Below are 15987 nucleotides of genomic sequence, written 5' to 3'. Positions count from 1 at the left end.
CCCAAATCAGCTGCTCCTTTAACCCTGTCCTGTCTGAGGGAAGAACAGATGCCCTCAGGCGACCTACACGCAGAGGCGGGTCCAAATCCAAAGCTGAACCCCAGGAGCTGTGCGAACAAAGAAGAGAAAGGGAAATTCCTCCCAGCAGCCTCAGGAGCAGCGGATTAAATCTCCACAAACAACTTGATGTACCCTGCATCTGCGGAATACCTGAAGAGACAACGAATCATCCCAAATTGAGGAGGTGGACTTTGGGAGCAACAATATATATATATATATATTTCTCTTTTTCTCTTTTTATGAGTGTGTATGTGTATGCTTCTGTGTGTGATTTTGTCTGCATAGTTTTGCTTTTACCATTTGTCCCAGGGTTTTGTCTGTCCGTTTTTTGGTTTTGTTTTGTTTCTTTGTTTTACTATAGTTTTCAGTGCTTGTTATCATTGGTGGATTTGTGTTTTGGTTTGGTTGTTCTCCTCTTTCTTTCTTTCTTTTTAATTACTTAAAATTCTTTTTTAATATTTTTTGTTTTTTAATAACTTTTTAATTTTATATTATGTTTTTCTTTCTTTCTTTCTTTTTTTCCTTCCTTTTATTCTGCGCCATGTGGAGGACAGGCTCTTGTTGCTCCAGCCAGGTGTCAGGCCTGTGCCTCTGAGGTGGGAGAGCCAACTTCAGGGCATTGGTCCACCAGAGACTTCCCAGCTCCACGTAATATCAAACGGCAAAAATCTCCCAGAGATCTCCATCTCAAGGCCAAGACCCAGCTCCACTCAACGACCAGCAAGCTACAGTGCTGGACACCCTATGCCAAACAACTAGCAAGACAGGAACACAACCCCATCCATTAGTAGAGAGGCTGCCTAAAATCATAATAAGGTCACAGACACCCCAAAAACCACCACCAGACGTGGACCTGCCCACCAGAAAGACAAGATCCAGCCTCATCCAACAGAACACAGGCACTAGTCGCCTCCACCAGGAAGCCTACACAACCCACTGAACCAACCTTAGCCACTGGGGGCAGACACCAAAAACAATGGGAACTACGAACCTGCAGCCTGCGAAAAGGAGACCCAAACACAGTAAGTTAAGCAAAATGAGAAGACAAAGAAACAGCAGATGAAGGAGCAAGGTAAAAACCCACCAGACCTAACAAATGAAGAGGAAATAGGCAGTCTACCTGAAGAAGAATTCAGAATAATGATAGTAAAGATGATCCAAAATTGTGGAAATAGAATGGAGAAAATACAAGAAATGTTTAACAAGGACCTAGAAGAAATAAAGAGCAAACAAACAATGATGAACAACACAATAAATGAAATTAAAAATTCTCTAGAAGGGATCAATAGCAGAATAACTGAGGCAGAAGAACGGATAAGTGACCTGGAGGATAAAATAGTGGAAATAACTACTGCAGAGCAGAATAAAGAAAAAACAATGAAGAGAATTGAGGACAGTCTCAGAGACCTCTGGGAAAACATTAAACGCACCAACATTCGAATTATAGGGGTCCCAGAAGAAGAAGAGAAAAAGAAAGGGACTGAGAAAATATTTGAAGAGATTATAGTTGAAAACTTCCCTAATATGGGAAAGGAAATAGTTAATCAAGTCCAGGAAGCACAGAGAGTCCCATACAGGATAAATCCAAGGAGAAACACGCCAAGACACATATTAATCAAACTATCAAAAATTAAATACAAAGAAAAAATATTAAAAGCAGCAAGGGAAAAACAACAAATAACATACAAGGGAATCCCCATAAGGTTAACAGCTGATCTTTCAGCAGAAACTCTGCAAGCCAGAAGGAAGTGGCAGGACATATTTAAAGTGATGAAAGGGAAAAACTTACAACCAAGATTACTCTACCCAGCAAGGATCTCATTCAGATTTGCTGGAGAAATTAAAATCTTTACAGACAAGCAAAAGCTAAGAGAATTCAGCACCACCAAACCTGCTTTACAACAAATGCTAAAGGAACTTCTCTAGGCAGGAAACACAAGAGAAGGAAAAGACCTACAATAACAAACCCAAAACAATTAAGAAAATGGTAATAGGAACATACATATCAATAATTACCTTAAATGTAAATGGATTAAATGCTCCCACCAAAAGACATAGACTGGCTGAATGGATACAAAAACAAGACTCGTATATATGCTGTCTACAAGAGACCCACTTCAGACCTAGGGACACATACAGACTGAAAGTGAGGGGATGGAAAAAGATATTCCATGCAAATGGAAATCAAAAGAAAGCTGGAGTAGCAATTCTCATATCAGACAAAATAGACTTTAAAACAGACTATTACAAGAGACAAAGAAGGACACTACATAATGATCAAGGGATCAATCCAAGAAGAAGATATAACAATTGTAAATATTTATGCATCCAACATAGGAGCCCCTCAATACATAAGGCAAATACTAACAGCCATAAAAGGGGAAATCGACAGTAACACAATCATAGTAGGGGACTTTAACACCACACTTTCACCAATGGACAGATCATCCAAAATGAAAATAAATAAGGAAACACAAGCTTTAAATGGTACATTAAACAAGATGGACTTAATTGACATTTATAGGACATTCCATCCAAAAACAACAGAATACACTTTCTTCTCAAGTGCTCATGGAACATTCTCCAGAATAGATCATATCTTGTGTCACGAGTCAAGCCTTGGTAAATTTAAGAAAAGTGAAATCATATCAAGTATCTTTTCTGACCACAACGCTCTGAGACTAGATATCAATTGCAGGAAAAAATCTGTAAAAAATACATGGAGGCTAAACAATACACTACATAATAACCAACAGATCACTGAAGAAATCAAAGAGGAAATCAAAAAATACCTAGAAACAAATGACAATGAAAACACGATGACCCAAAACCTATGGGATGCAGCAAAAGCAGTTCTAAGAGGGAAGTTTATAGCAATACAATCCTACCTTAAGAAACAAGAAACACTTTTTTGGCCAACGGCATCGTAGAAGAAGTTTTCCTGCTTTCCATTTGCTTTCATGAGGGCAGACAGCAGAAGCAAGAAGTACAATCCTGCAGCCTGTGGAACAAAAACCACACTCACAGAAAGATAGACAAGATGAAAAGGCAGAGGGCTATGTACCAGATGAATGAACAAGATAAAACCCCAGAAAAACAACTAAATGAAGTGGAGATAGGCAACCTTCAGAAAAAGAATTCAGAATAATGATAGTGAAGATGATCCAGGACCTCAGAAAGAGAATGGAGGCAAAGATCGAGAAGATGCAAGAAATGTTTAACAAAGACCTAGAAGAATTAAAGAACAAACAAACAGACATGAACAATACAATAACTGAAATGAAAACTACACTAGAAGGAATCAATAGCAGAATAACTGAGGCAGAAGGATGGATAAGTGACCTGAAAGACAGAATGGTGGAATTCACTGCGGCGGGACAGAATAAAGAAACGAGAATGAAAAGAAATGAAGACAGCCTAAGAGACCTCTGGGACAACATTAAACCCAACAACATTCACATTATAGGGGTCCCAGAAGGGGAAGACAGAGAGAAAGGACCCAAGAAAATATTTGAAGAGATTATAGGCGAAAACTTCCCTAACATGGGAAAGGAAATAGCCACCCAAGTCCAGGAAGCGCAGAGAGTCCCATACAGGATAAACCCAAGGAGAAGCACACCAAGACACATAGTAATCAAATTGGCAAAAATTAAAGACAAAGAAAAATTACTGAAAGCAGCAAGGGAAAAACGACAAATAACATACAAGGGAACTCCCATAAGGTTAACAGCTGATTTCTCGGCAGAAACTCTACAAGCCAGAAGGGAGTGGCATGATATGCTTAAAGTGATGAAAAGGAAGAACCTACAACCAAGATTACTCTACCCAGCAAGGATCTCATTCAGATTCGATAGAGAAATCAAAAGCTTTACAGACAAGCAAAAGCTAAGAGAATTCAGCACCACCAAACCAGCTCTACAACAAATGCTAAAGGAACTTCTCTAAGTGGGAAACACAAGAGAAGAAAAGGACCTACAAAAACAAACGCAAAACAATTAAGAAATAGGTAATGGGAACATACATATCGATAATTACCTTAAACGTGAATGGATTAAATGCTCCAACCAAAAGACACAGGCTTGCTGAATGGATACCAAAACAAGACCCATCTTGATGCTGTCTACAAGAGACCCACTTCAGACCTAGGGACACATACAGACTGAAAGTGAGGGGATGGTAAAAGATATTCCATACAAATGGAAATCAAAAGGAAGCTGGAATAGCAATACTCGTATCAGATAAAATAGACTTTAAAATGAAGAATGTTACAAGAGACAAGGAAGGACACTACATAATGATCAAGGAATCAATCCAAGAAGAAGATATAACAATTATAAATATATATGCACCCAACATAGGGGCACCTCAATATATAAGGCAACTGCTAACAGCTCTAAAAGAGGAAATTGACAGTAACACAATAATAGTGGGGGCCTTTAACAGCTCACTTACACCAATGGACAGATCATCCAAAATGAAAATAAATAAGGAAACAGAAGCTTTAAATGACACAATAGATCAGGTAGATTTAATTGATATTTATAGGACATTCCATCCAAAAACAGCAGATTACACTTTCTTCTCAAGGGTGCACGGAACATTCTCCAGGATAGATCACATCTTGGGTCACAAATCAAGCCTCAGTAAATTTAAGAAAATTGAAATCATATCAAGCATCTTTTCTGACCAGAACACTATGAGATTAGAAATGAATTACAGGGAAAAAACCGTAAAAAACACAAACACATGGAGGCTAAACAATACATTACTAAACAACCAAGAGATCACTGAAGAAATCAAAGAGGAAATCAAAAAATACCTAGAGACAAATGACAACGAAAACACGATGATCCAAAACCTATGGGATGCAGCAAAAGCAGTTCTAACAGGGAAGTTTATAGCTATACAAGCCTACCTCAAGAAACAAGGAAAATATCAAACAATCTAACCTTACACCTAAAGGAACTAGAGAAAGAAGAACAAACAAATCCCAGAGTTAGCAGAAGGAAAGAAATCATAAAGATCAGAGCAGAAATAAATGAAATAGAAACAAGAAAACAATAGCAAAGATCAATAAAATTAAAGCTGGTTGTTTGAGAAGATAAACAAAATTGATAAACCATTATCCAGACTCATCGAGAAAAAGAGGGAGAGGACTCAAATCCAGAAAATTAGAAATGAAAAAGGAGAAGTGACAACAGACACCGCAGAAATACAAAGCATCCTAAGAGACTACTACAAGCAACTCTATGCCAATAAAATGGAAAACCTGGGAGAAATGGACAAATTCTTAGAAAGGTATAACCTTCCAAGACTGAACCAGGAAGAAATAGAAAATATGAACAGACCAATCACAAGTAAGGAAATTGAAACTGTGATTAAAAATCTTCCAACAAACAAAAGCCCAGGACCAGATGGCTTCACAGGTGAATTCTATCAAACATTTAGAGAAGAGCTAACACCCATCCTTCTCAAAGTCTTCCAAAAATTTGCGGAGGAAGGAACACTCCCAAACTCACTCTATGAGGCCACCATCACCCTGATACCAAAACCAGACAAAGATACTACAAAAAAAGAAAATTACAGACCAATATCACTGATGAATATAGATGCAAAAATCCTCAACAAAATACTAGCAAACAGAATCCAACAACACATTAAAAGGATCATACACCATGATGAAGTGGGATTTATCCCAGGGATGCAAGGATTCTTCAATATACGCAAATCAATCAATGTGATACACCATATTAACAAATTGAAGAATAAAAACCACATGATCATCTCAATAGATGCAGAAAAAGCTTTTGACAAAATTCAACACCCATTTATGCTAAAAACTCTCCAGAAAGTGGGCATAGAGGGAACCTACCTCAACATAATAAAGGCCATATATGACAAACCCACAGCCAACATCATTCTCAATGGTGAAAAGCTGAAAGCAATTCTTCTAAGATCAGAAACAAGACAAGGATGTCCACTCTCACCACTGTTATTCAACATAGTTTTGTTAGTCCTAGCCATGGCAATCAGAGAAGAAAAAGAAATAAAAGGAGTACAAATTGGAAAAGAAGAAGCAAAGCTGTCAGTGATGGCAGCTGACATGATGCTATACATAGAGAATCCTAAAGATACCACCAGAAAACTACTAGAGCTAATCAATGAATTTGGTAAAGTTGCAGGATACAGAATTAATGCACATAAATCTCTTGCATTCCTATACACTAATGATGAAAAATCTGAAAGAGAAATTAACGAAACACTCCCATTTACCATTGCCACAAAAAGAATAAAATACCTAGGAATAAACCTACCTAGGGAGACAAAAGACCTGTATACAGAAAACTCTAAGACCGTGATGAAAGAAATTAAAGATGATACCAACAGATGGCGAGATATACCATGTTCTTTTTTTTAATACCATGTTCTTGGTTGGAAGAATCAATATTGTGAAAATGAGTATACTACCCAAAGCAATCTACAGATTCAATGCAATCCCTATCAAACTACCGATGGCATTTTTTACGGAACTAGAACTAAAAATGTTAAAATTTGTATGGAGACACAAAAGACCCCGAATAGCCAAAGCAATCTTGAGGGGAAAAAACGGAGCTGGAGGAATCAGACTCCTTGACTTTAGACTATACTACAAAGTTACAGTAATCAAGACACTATGGTACTGGCACAAAAACAGAAATACAGATCAATGGAACAAGATAGAAAGCCCAGAGATAAACCCACGCACATACGGTCACCTTATCTTTGATAAAGGAGGCAAGGATATACAGTGGAGAAAAGACAGTCTCTTCAATAAATGGTGCTGGGAAAACTGGACAGCTACATGTAAAAGAATGAAATTAGAACACTCCCTAACACCATACACAAAAATAAACTCATAATGGGGTAGAGACCTAAATGTAAGACCGGATACTATAAAACTCTTAGAGGAAAACATAGGAAGAACACCCTTTGACATAAATCACAGCAAGATATTTTTTGATCCACCTCCTAGAGTAATGAAAATAAAAACAAAAACAAATGGGACCTAATGGAACTTCAAAGCTTTTGCACAGCAAAGGAAACCATAGACAAGACAAAAAGAGAACCCTCAGAATGGGAGAAAATATTTGCAAACGAATCAACGGACAAAGGATTAATCTCCAAGATATATAAACAGCTCATGCAGCTCAATATCAAAAAAACAAAGAACCCAATCCAAAAATGGGCAGAAGACCTAAATAGACATTTCTCCACAGAAGATATATAGATTGCCAACAAACACATGAAAAGATGGTCAACATGACCAATCATTAGAGAAATGCAAATCAAAACTACAATGAGGTATCTCCTCACACCAGTTAGAATGGGCTTCATCAGAAAATCTACAAACAACAAATGCTGGAGAGGGTGTGGAGAAAAGGGAACCCTCTTGCACTGTTGGCGGGAATGTAAATTGATACAGCCACTATGGAGAACAGTATGGAGGTTCCTTAAAAAACTAAAAATAGAACTACCATGTGATCCAGCAATCCCACTACTGGGCATATACCCAGAGAAAACCGTAAAGCAAAAAGACTCATGCACCCCAATGTTCACTGCAGCACTATTTACAATAGCCAGATCATGGAAGCAGCCTAAATGCCCATTGACAGACGAATGGATAAAGAAGATGTGGTACATATATACAATGGAAGATTACACAGCCATAAAAGGAAACGAAATTGGGTCATTTTTAGAGACTTGGATGCATCTAGAGACTGTCATACAGAGTGAAGGAAGTCAGAAAGAGAAAAACAAATATCGTATATTAATGCATATATGTGGAACCTAGAAAAATGGTACAGATGAACCGGTTTGCAGGGCAGAAATTGAGACACAGATGTAGAGAACAAACGTATGGACACCAAAGGGGGAAAGCAGCAGGGGGTTGGGTGTGGTGGTTGGATGAATTGGACGATTGGGATTGACATGTATACACTGATGTGTATAAAATTGATGACTAATAAGGACCTGCTGTATAAAAAAAAATAAAATAAAATTGAAAAAAAAATTGGATAAAGTCAATTTCAAGATAAATTCAACACCTATGTTAAGTCCACAAAATCAAGAAGAGATAAAAAAAGAAATAACAAACAAAAAAACAAAATACTGAGTATAGTTCCCTGTGCTATACAGTAGATCCTTGTTGGGTATCTATTTTATATACAGCATTGTTGAACTAGATAATGTGGTCTCTATTCTTAATGGAATATGTGAATTTACAACAAAAGTAACATTTAAATTAATGCAATTAAATCCACAACTTATGACAAAAAAAAATAAATGCATATTTCTGTGTCTGTTTTGTCATTTAGTTTATGTGTAGCTATTTTTAGGTTCTATCTATAAGTGATATCTTATGTTAAGTCTCTTTTTCTGTCTGACATATGTCACTTAGAATGATTGTACCTAAGTCCATCCGAGTTGCTGCAACTGGCCTTATTTCATTGATTTCATGGCTGACTAATATTCCATTGTACATAAGTATCACATCTTCTATATCCATGTTTTCCTTGCAAGGAAATTTCGGTGGTATCCGAGTCGAGGCTCTTGTAAACAGAGCAGCAGTAAACGTTGGGTTGCATGTGTCCTGTGGAGTTTTGGGTTTCCGAAGATACACGCCCATGAGTGGAAGTGCTGTATGCTCTGTAGCTTTGTTTCTTAGATATTTTTGGGAAACACAATACACTTCTCCAGAGTGCCATTCGCAATTTACCTTCCCACAATCAGCATAAAGGGGCTCCCTTTTCTCCACGCCCAATCCTGTATTTCTGGTTTTTACACTTTGTGAGGATAGCCCTTCAGACTGATGCGAGATGATACCTCTTTGTAGTGTTGATTTGCACTGTGCGCCGTTTTGGTTGGCCAAAAAGGGGGTATGTGTTTTTCCTGAATATATTCAGGAGGAATGCATATGCCCTTTTTGGCCAGCGGCATCGTAGAAGAAGTTCTGCCGCTTTCCATGTGGTTTCATGGCGAGTCCAATCTACCTCTTGAAATCCCGTTCCTGCAATTCTGCCTTGCTTTCAAGTCGTTTTTCGTGACTTACCTCAAGGCATTTTTCCACGTTAGGTATCTTTTACAATCCTGCAAGATTGTGAATTGCAGCATCCCTGAGCTCCGCTTTTCAACTTGTTTTTTGGGAAATGGCCACAAAACAGCAGGATTTCTTCAAGCCCTATTCTGGTTCTGAGGGCAAGCTGAGCCTTTGGTCAATTCCTCTTCCTAATTGGAAATTAGAGTGGCATGTGCCTGTCCAACCACCTAGGCCTGTCTCTCATTGTTCCCCCCGTTCCAGTTCACCCACCGGCCAAATTCCAAACTGTGCGAAACAGGGTGTTGAAGGTGCTGACTTCCCCAGATGGGAAGATTGTTAGGAAAGAGGCTGGAGGGGGGAACCCGAGCACCAGCAGATGAGGAGATGAGGTGCCTTTTCCAAACTCTTCCCGATCCGATGGTGTACCATTCTCTGGGTGTCCCATGCATGTTTTAGCTGTACGAAGGGTCGCCGGCATCTGGAGATTTGGGACCCATGGAATCAGGACCAGGCAGTATTACTCTAAAGGGGCTGCATTTGCTGACTCATCCTTACCAAGCCTCCTAGCCCCACGAGTGTCCAGCCTTAGGTCCCATCCAGCTGTGGGTCTAGATGTGGTATGCTAACACATATATATGGAATCTAAAAAAAAAAAAAAGGTCATGAAGAACCTAGGGGCAAGATGGGAATAAAGACACAGACCTACTAGAGAATGGAGTTGAGGACACGGGGAGGGGAAAGGGTAAGCTGGGACAAAGTGAGAGAGTGGTAGTGTATATATGGACATATATACACTACCAAATGTGAAATAGATAACTAGTGGGAAGCAGTCACATAGCACAGGGAGATCAGCTCCGTGCTTTGTGACCAGCTAGAAGGGTGGGATAGGGAGGGTGGGAGGGAGGGAGATGCAAGAGGGAAGAGATATGGGGATATATGTATACGTATAACTGATTCACTTCGTTATAAAGCAGAAACTAACACACCATTGTAAAGCAATTATACTCCAATAAAAACGTTAAAAAAAAAAAAGAGCAAGTACATGTCCCTGATTACTAATGAAATTGAGCATCTTTTCATATGTTAAGGGCTTGTGTTTTCTTCTTTTGTGAAATTCCTATTCATTTGTTTCCTGTTTTTCAGCTAGCTATCTTTTCCTTTTTTATTCATAGGAGTTCTCTATATGTTTTATTTTTTAAAAAATATTTTATTTATTTATTTTGGCTGCACTGGGTATTAGTTGCCTCGTGTGGGATCTTTTAGTTGTGGCATGTGGGATCTACTTCCCTGACCAGGGATTGAACCTGGGCCCCCTGCATTGGAAGCATGGCGTCTTAACCGCTGGACCACCAGGGAAGTCCCCTCTGTATGTTTTAGATACTAATAATTTACCAACTAAATGCATTGCAAATACCTTCTTGATGACAAATTGGATATGGGAGGCAAGGGAGAAGAAGGAGTGTAGAATTACTCCCAGAATTCTCGTTTGGGGAACTGAATGGCTGATGGTGCTATTAAAGTAGGATATAGAATAGAGGAGGAGAAATAGATCTGGGGGAGAGAGGAATTAATTTAAGACATTTTGGAGTTTGGTGTTTCCGTGGGATGTTGAGTTGCAAATGTCTCATAGAAAGTTGGCTCTAAGGATCTGAAGCTCAGGCCAAGCTCTGTTATGCCACAGAAGTGCTGGAGGACTCCTGTATGATGGGCCTTCCAGGAGAATATAGTTGGAAGGAATATGGTAATTCTCAAACTCATTTGTCCTCTACCCATCCTTACTTCTTCTCTAGGCTATGGATTCTCCAATCTAAGCTTTTTAGGAAATAAATGTCCCAAATGACCCACCAGACACTTCATCTTAGTTATAATTACTTTATTATGTTTTGGTCTCTAAACAGTTAAATAATCTTTCTTAATATTTCTAAGAGAGAACATTACTTTTATTTTGAAAAGCATTCAGCATATTTGTCTTACATAACATGCAGAACATGTATCTAAATTTTAAAATTTCTCCCATTGCAGTACTTAATTGCACAAGTTATTATATAGACACTGAAAACAATATAAGAAACATATACATCTAAGAATTCTACTTTGTGTAGTCTTTGACTAAATAATACTATTTTCACATACATTTCCAGATATTTCTAGCTGCTTCTGTGTATTTGGAATTATGTATATAACACCCGGAAGAATATGGGCCCCTTGGAGGGATGGCAGTAGAAGCCCATGGAGTAAAGATCTTTCTTTAAAAGGCAGATTGTATTATTGCTTTGAATACCTTTTAGTTATTTGAGATTCTAAGATCCCTGATAAGCCCAGAGGGGGAAGACCCCTTCATAACTCCCTTTAGAAGATAGAAAAGGTGAGGAAGCTGTCAGTAGCAGGGCTAGGGCTTGGCACACTCATTAAGAATGTCGCGCCTCAGCGTAGCTTATAGTATAGTGCCAGGGCAGAGTTACTACCAAACAGCTCAGGACGATGAGCCATCCACCACCCTGCAGGAGCAGTAGCAGCTAATTTGGTGACTGTGGTTGGTCACCTTTTAGGAGAACTGCAATCCGCGGACAATTAGGCTTGACATATACTGTGTGTAGGGAAGTGACAGCAGAGGTAGCTTCTCTGTGGTCCATCCTTATCGGTAGTGCAGTGATTATGCCTCTTTCTGTGTTTGAGATCTTCTGGACCTGTAAGAAGAGAAGGAGAGTGTAAATGACTCTGACTTCAGTCTGAATCCTGCTTGGAACATCTGAATTCATAGATAATCCTAAGTCTTCAGGTGAAGTGTGTGGTGAGCTTTCCTGCTGCTACGCAATGATTGTGGGTTACACGGGATGCTTTTTTAAGGCCAGGAAAAGCTTGGGGGAAATTTGGCATCTTTGCTTGGATAGTTATAGCTCTGCTTTAAGGTTAAAGTGACCTATTGACACTTCTAGACAGTAATCAGGGTAACTGTTGTTACCACACAAGATGACACCTCAGTATATAAATAGACGGAGGTAGTGGAAGCATGGTGGTAACACCGTTTTAAGCCAAGAATTCCACAGGAATGCCTTATGCAGATATTTCTAACTTCCCAAGATCGACATTTCTTAAAGAGCAGTCCTTCTGCAAGCAATAGCAAACCTACCTGTTCTTGCTAATTGCTTTCAGTAAATTCTTGATGGTCTTAGACTCTGGATTAAGACATCTTTTCTCCCCGTTCTTTTTCATTGTGGCACTATAGAAGTAAACAGGAGTGAAAATATTTAAAACAATATTAGGCCAATAAAACAGATGGAATATACAGTTTTAAAGTCAGACATTTAGGTTTCACTTTAGATGTTTCCCTTTGCTGTACAGAAGTCTTAGAATCATCACAAACCCCTTACTGATTTTTGTAATCATCATCATGTATTTAATTGTATGATTACAACCCGGGAAGTAATCATTAGGTGGGATTTTACTCACATGATCTCAACACGTGGGCAAGATTGACTTGCAGGAATCACTTCAAGTTTTTCTAAGGACCTTGGATTAACAGGTCGATCACTGATCTTGATGCACGTACAGCGTGTAGTCCTAGAGAGAGGTATTTCTGCAGGAAAAGAGACAGGTACAGCAGACGACGTTAGCGCAGTTTTCATTTTAGGCATTTAATGTGGATTGGGTAGTACTTAGCTGAACCTGTACCTCTGTGTAATCACATAGTCAATCTGTGATCATACAGCTATGTATGATTAATTAGTTGATTCTCTGAAAGAATGGAATTGCAACTTGTTGATTGTAAGATCATACCCTTGAGCCCAGGTCATACAGTTACTTAAGTTAACTAAGGAGATACCTGTCTCATCCTCTTTCTCCTCCTTCCCTCACATTTTCTCTGTCTGTCCCTCTTCCTCTTCCACTCCCACCTTCCTCCTTCTCTCTTTCTTTTTTTCCACTTGCTTCCCTGACTATAAACTCTGACCAGAAGGAATCTCTGCTCATTTACCCTTCATTTAAAAGGCAGGCTGTAAAACTTTTGCAAATACATTATTTCTGCACTTAAAGAGTTTATACCCAGTCCTATTTCTGATCTTACAAATTAAATATCCCTTGATGTTCCTCACCTTGAGTTCCTCTCAGAGTCAGAAGGATAAGGCAGAAAATAAGAACAACACTTTGGTTCATGGTGCTGCAACTGAAGGTTCTTCTGTAGTAGGCTCAGACTGCCTGAACAGTTGAAGAGTGTCTCCGAAAATGTCGGGCTAGGTTGCAGTATTTATTTGCAAAGGCACTTTCCCTCTCTAACTCTGATTGGATAACATTACAGTTGACTTGGGAAAATCTGTGTCTGTTCCTTGGGGAAGTCCCATGTTGCAGAATCAAAGATATTATTTGTATTTATTGTGGCTTCTGAGTTATGGAATTTCCCTACACCTCCTTTGTTTCAATAAGAGTGAGCTAGGTTTCACTTTCTAAATCATGAACTATTTCTTGAAAAACATAACTTTACTGCAAATATAAATACTTTTTAAAAAAATGGAACTTGGATTCTCATCTTGCACCTCCTGAAAAATGCAAATGTCAACTTAAACTCAAGTTAAAGTCTTAAACACAGTTTTAAAACGAGTAAGCCTTAATATTTGTTTTGAATCCATTTAAATTTGCAGCAGTAAGGCATGAATAGGAATATCTTACATTTATTCACTTTTTATGGGTTTCAGAGATGTTGTATACTTCCTTGTTTTATTTCTACAGTAATCCTGTAAGAAGGTAGGAAATTATTTTATATGTGGAAGAATAATCTTCAAGGTTAGATAACTGTGTTAGGTCATACAAAGGTTGCCATCCATTTATTCTAACTATGATGCTTTTCTTCCAACATTTATTTTAAATTTTGGTAATACTTTCAGAGGCTAGATAATTTTTTAAAATTCTACAGTAATAGCAATTTTTCAACCTTTGGAGGTAAATCTAATTTTTGGAAACAGTAATTTAGCCAAGCACTGCAGTGTTTGATCAGTATTACAGAGTAATAGGTTTGGTCTTCTTGGACAAGGTCAAAGATATAGAACTGGCAAGGTTCAAGGAATTCCAGAAGTGCTCTGATTATTCATAACATCATTAGAATAAGTGAATAGCTTCCAACATAATTATTTCTAGGGAAAACACTACTCATTTGGATATCTGATTTCTGGTATGTTATTAAACAAGTTTCATGTATTATAGTCAATCCCTGAATGAAAACATCGTAAGACAATATCCAGAATGGAGTAAGGAAAGGATTTGTAGCTATAGTAGGGTTATTGCAAAAAACAAAAGATGCTTTTTGAGGAAATAAACTTAAAAGAGGGGCATAAATAGAGACGGGAGAACAGAATGGAAATAGAGAGGTTGATTTAAGATGGGTACAGCTCTAAGAGAATGTCACATGCAAAGCAAAGGCAAAAAAGTGTTAGCCTTTGAGCTGGTAACATTGATAACTGAAATAAGCACAGTTTCAACTGGGCAAATAGGGCCAAATAGGGTCAAAACTTGGCCTCTTATCTTAGCATTCAGTAGTACTTGGCTGACACCATCAGTAAGAAGTAGGTGATACTCATGTAGTATAACATGTGTTGGAATTTCACCAATATCCAAGGGTTATATAGTCTGGTTGTGTTCTTTGCGAGTGATTGGCAACAGGGGATACAAAATGAAATACTATTCTAAATGCAGGCATCAGATGCAGGTGATACTTGGAACCTAGGAAAGTATCTGGGAGGTCTTTTCATAGTCAGCTAGGCTGCAACAATGTAGGGATAGTCCAGGGAAAGGTAGGTCTGCCATCCTAGGGTTAGACTAGTGTACCTGGCAGATACTGGCCTACAGCTTGGCATAGAGGCCAAGATAAAAGCCCGTATCTGCAAACTGGACACACATAAGACTTGGAACTTCAGGTACAGGAGATCCGTCATCAGAGCAGTGAGGTGTTGCTTGGGGAGGCGGAAATTGCTGGATCCCAGGTTGGTCTGTTCCAGGGACTGGGTAGAGCTAAGCTTCCCAGTGGGTAAGTCAGTGAGTGGACTTAACTGTGGGGAAACTGGAAGCTCAGAAGGAGGGGAAGTGAGGCAGAGACTGATAGAGCCAAGAAGACTTTCACTCAGTAAAAAGGCCTTCTTCTGATGAGGGAAAGGTCTGTGCGAGACAGTGACATGGAGGGGCCCTCCCATGGCTGTTTGTGCAGAATGAAAATAGGACTGTGAGTAAAAATGCCAAACATTTTTTGGGGAAATGTCTGACATCATGGATGGAAGAGGCACTGAACAGTTCAACATTAAACAATAAAAAGGTACATGGTGATAATTTTACTTTTGTTAGTATCTCAGTTCTCAGCTAAGATGCTGTCTATATAGCAAAGTAGAAGGAGAGTTGAGGTAGATGCCTGCTAGTGGATTGTTGTTAATGAGAAAATATTTCTTATTTGTTTAATTGATTTTTAAAAGTATTACATAGCATTAACTGTATGCCAGGCGTTGTTTGAAGTGCTTTATGAATATTGACTTATTTAATCGTTAAATAGTGACTCATGTTACCCAGTAACTAGCTCTAGAGTCCATTTTCTCAACAACTTTGTTATGCTGCCTCTCAGAGAGAACATTGTTCTTGATTTGGATTTCTGATTTCCATTCTATCTTAATTGGCTGAAGCCATCTTTGATGTTATTTTGATGCCTCAGTAATTAAACACCTAGAAAAGGTTTAAGATGTATCTATCTTGCACTGAATTCATACTGAAATGAAAAATGCTGTAGTATATATATGTTAAACACATATATACAGATATACACATGTGTTAGTAAACAATCACATAGATACACATTTATTTACTTATAGTATTTTTAAAAG

General features: G+C 38.4%; 1 protein-coding gene and 1 non-coding gene across 2 annotated transcripts; both read right to left on the bottom strand.

Annotated features, from left to right (window-relative positions):
* Positions 1 to 10419: 10419 nt before the first annotated feature.
* Positions 10420 to 10492, bottom strand: TRNAW-CCA. Its single transcript has one exon. It is a non-coding gene; the product is annotated as a tRNA-Trp (tRNA).
* Positions 10493 to 10996: 504 nt separating this feature from the next.
* CXCL10 (C-X-C motif chemokine ligand 10) lies at positions 10997 to 13348 on the bottom strand. The gene is made up of 4 exons (XM_036853301.1): positions 13228 to 13348; positions 12587 to 12713; positions 12267 to 12356; positions 10997 to 11823 (listed from the first exon to the last, which is right to left on the bottom strand). Exons 1-4 carry the CDS (start codon positions 13286 to 13288, stop codon positions 11790 to 11792), a joined length of 312 nt encoding a protein of 103 aa, XP_036709196.1. The 5' UTR covers positions 13289 to 13348; the 3' UTR covers positions 10997 to 11789.
* Between the last annotated feature and the right edge of the window lie 2639 nt (positions 13349 to 15987).

This window comes from Balaenoptera musculus, chromosome 5, assembly GCF_009873245.2.
Source record: "Balaenoptera musculus isolate JJ_BM4_2016_0621 chromosome 5, mBalMus1.pri.v3, whole genome shotgun sequence".
Taxonomy (NCBI): Eukaryota; Metazoa; Chordata; class Mammalia; order Artiodactyla; family Balaenopteridae; genus Balaenoptera; species Balaenoptera musculus.
This window is presented reverse-complemented; position numbering and strand designations above follow the sequence as displayed.

Bases quoted from the DNA above. Each gene is read 5' to 3' on its own strand.
- CXCL10 (XM_036853301.1), bottom strand. From the start codon at position 13,288: ATGAACCAAAGTGTTGTTCTTATTTTCTGCCTTATCCTTCTGACTCTG. The intron at 12,714-13,227 runs GTGAGGAACATC...CTTTTCCTGCAG, and splicing joins GACTCTGAGAGGAACTCAAG to AAATACCTCTCTCTAGGACT. The intron at 11,824-12,266 runs GTAGGTTTGCTA...CTCTTCTTACAG, and splicing joins AAAGCAATTAGCAAGAACAG to GTCCAGAAGATCTCAAACAC.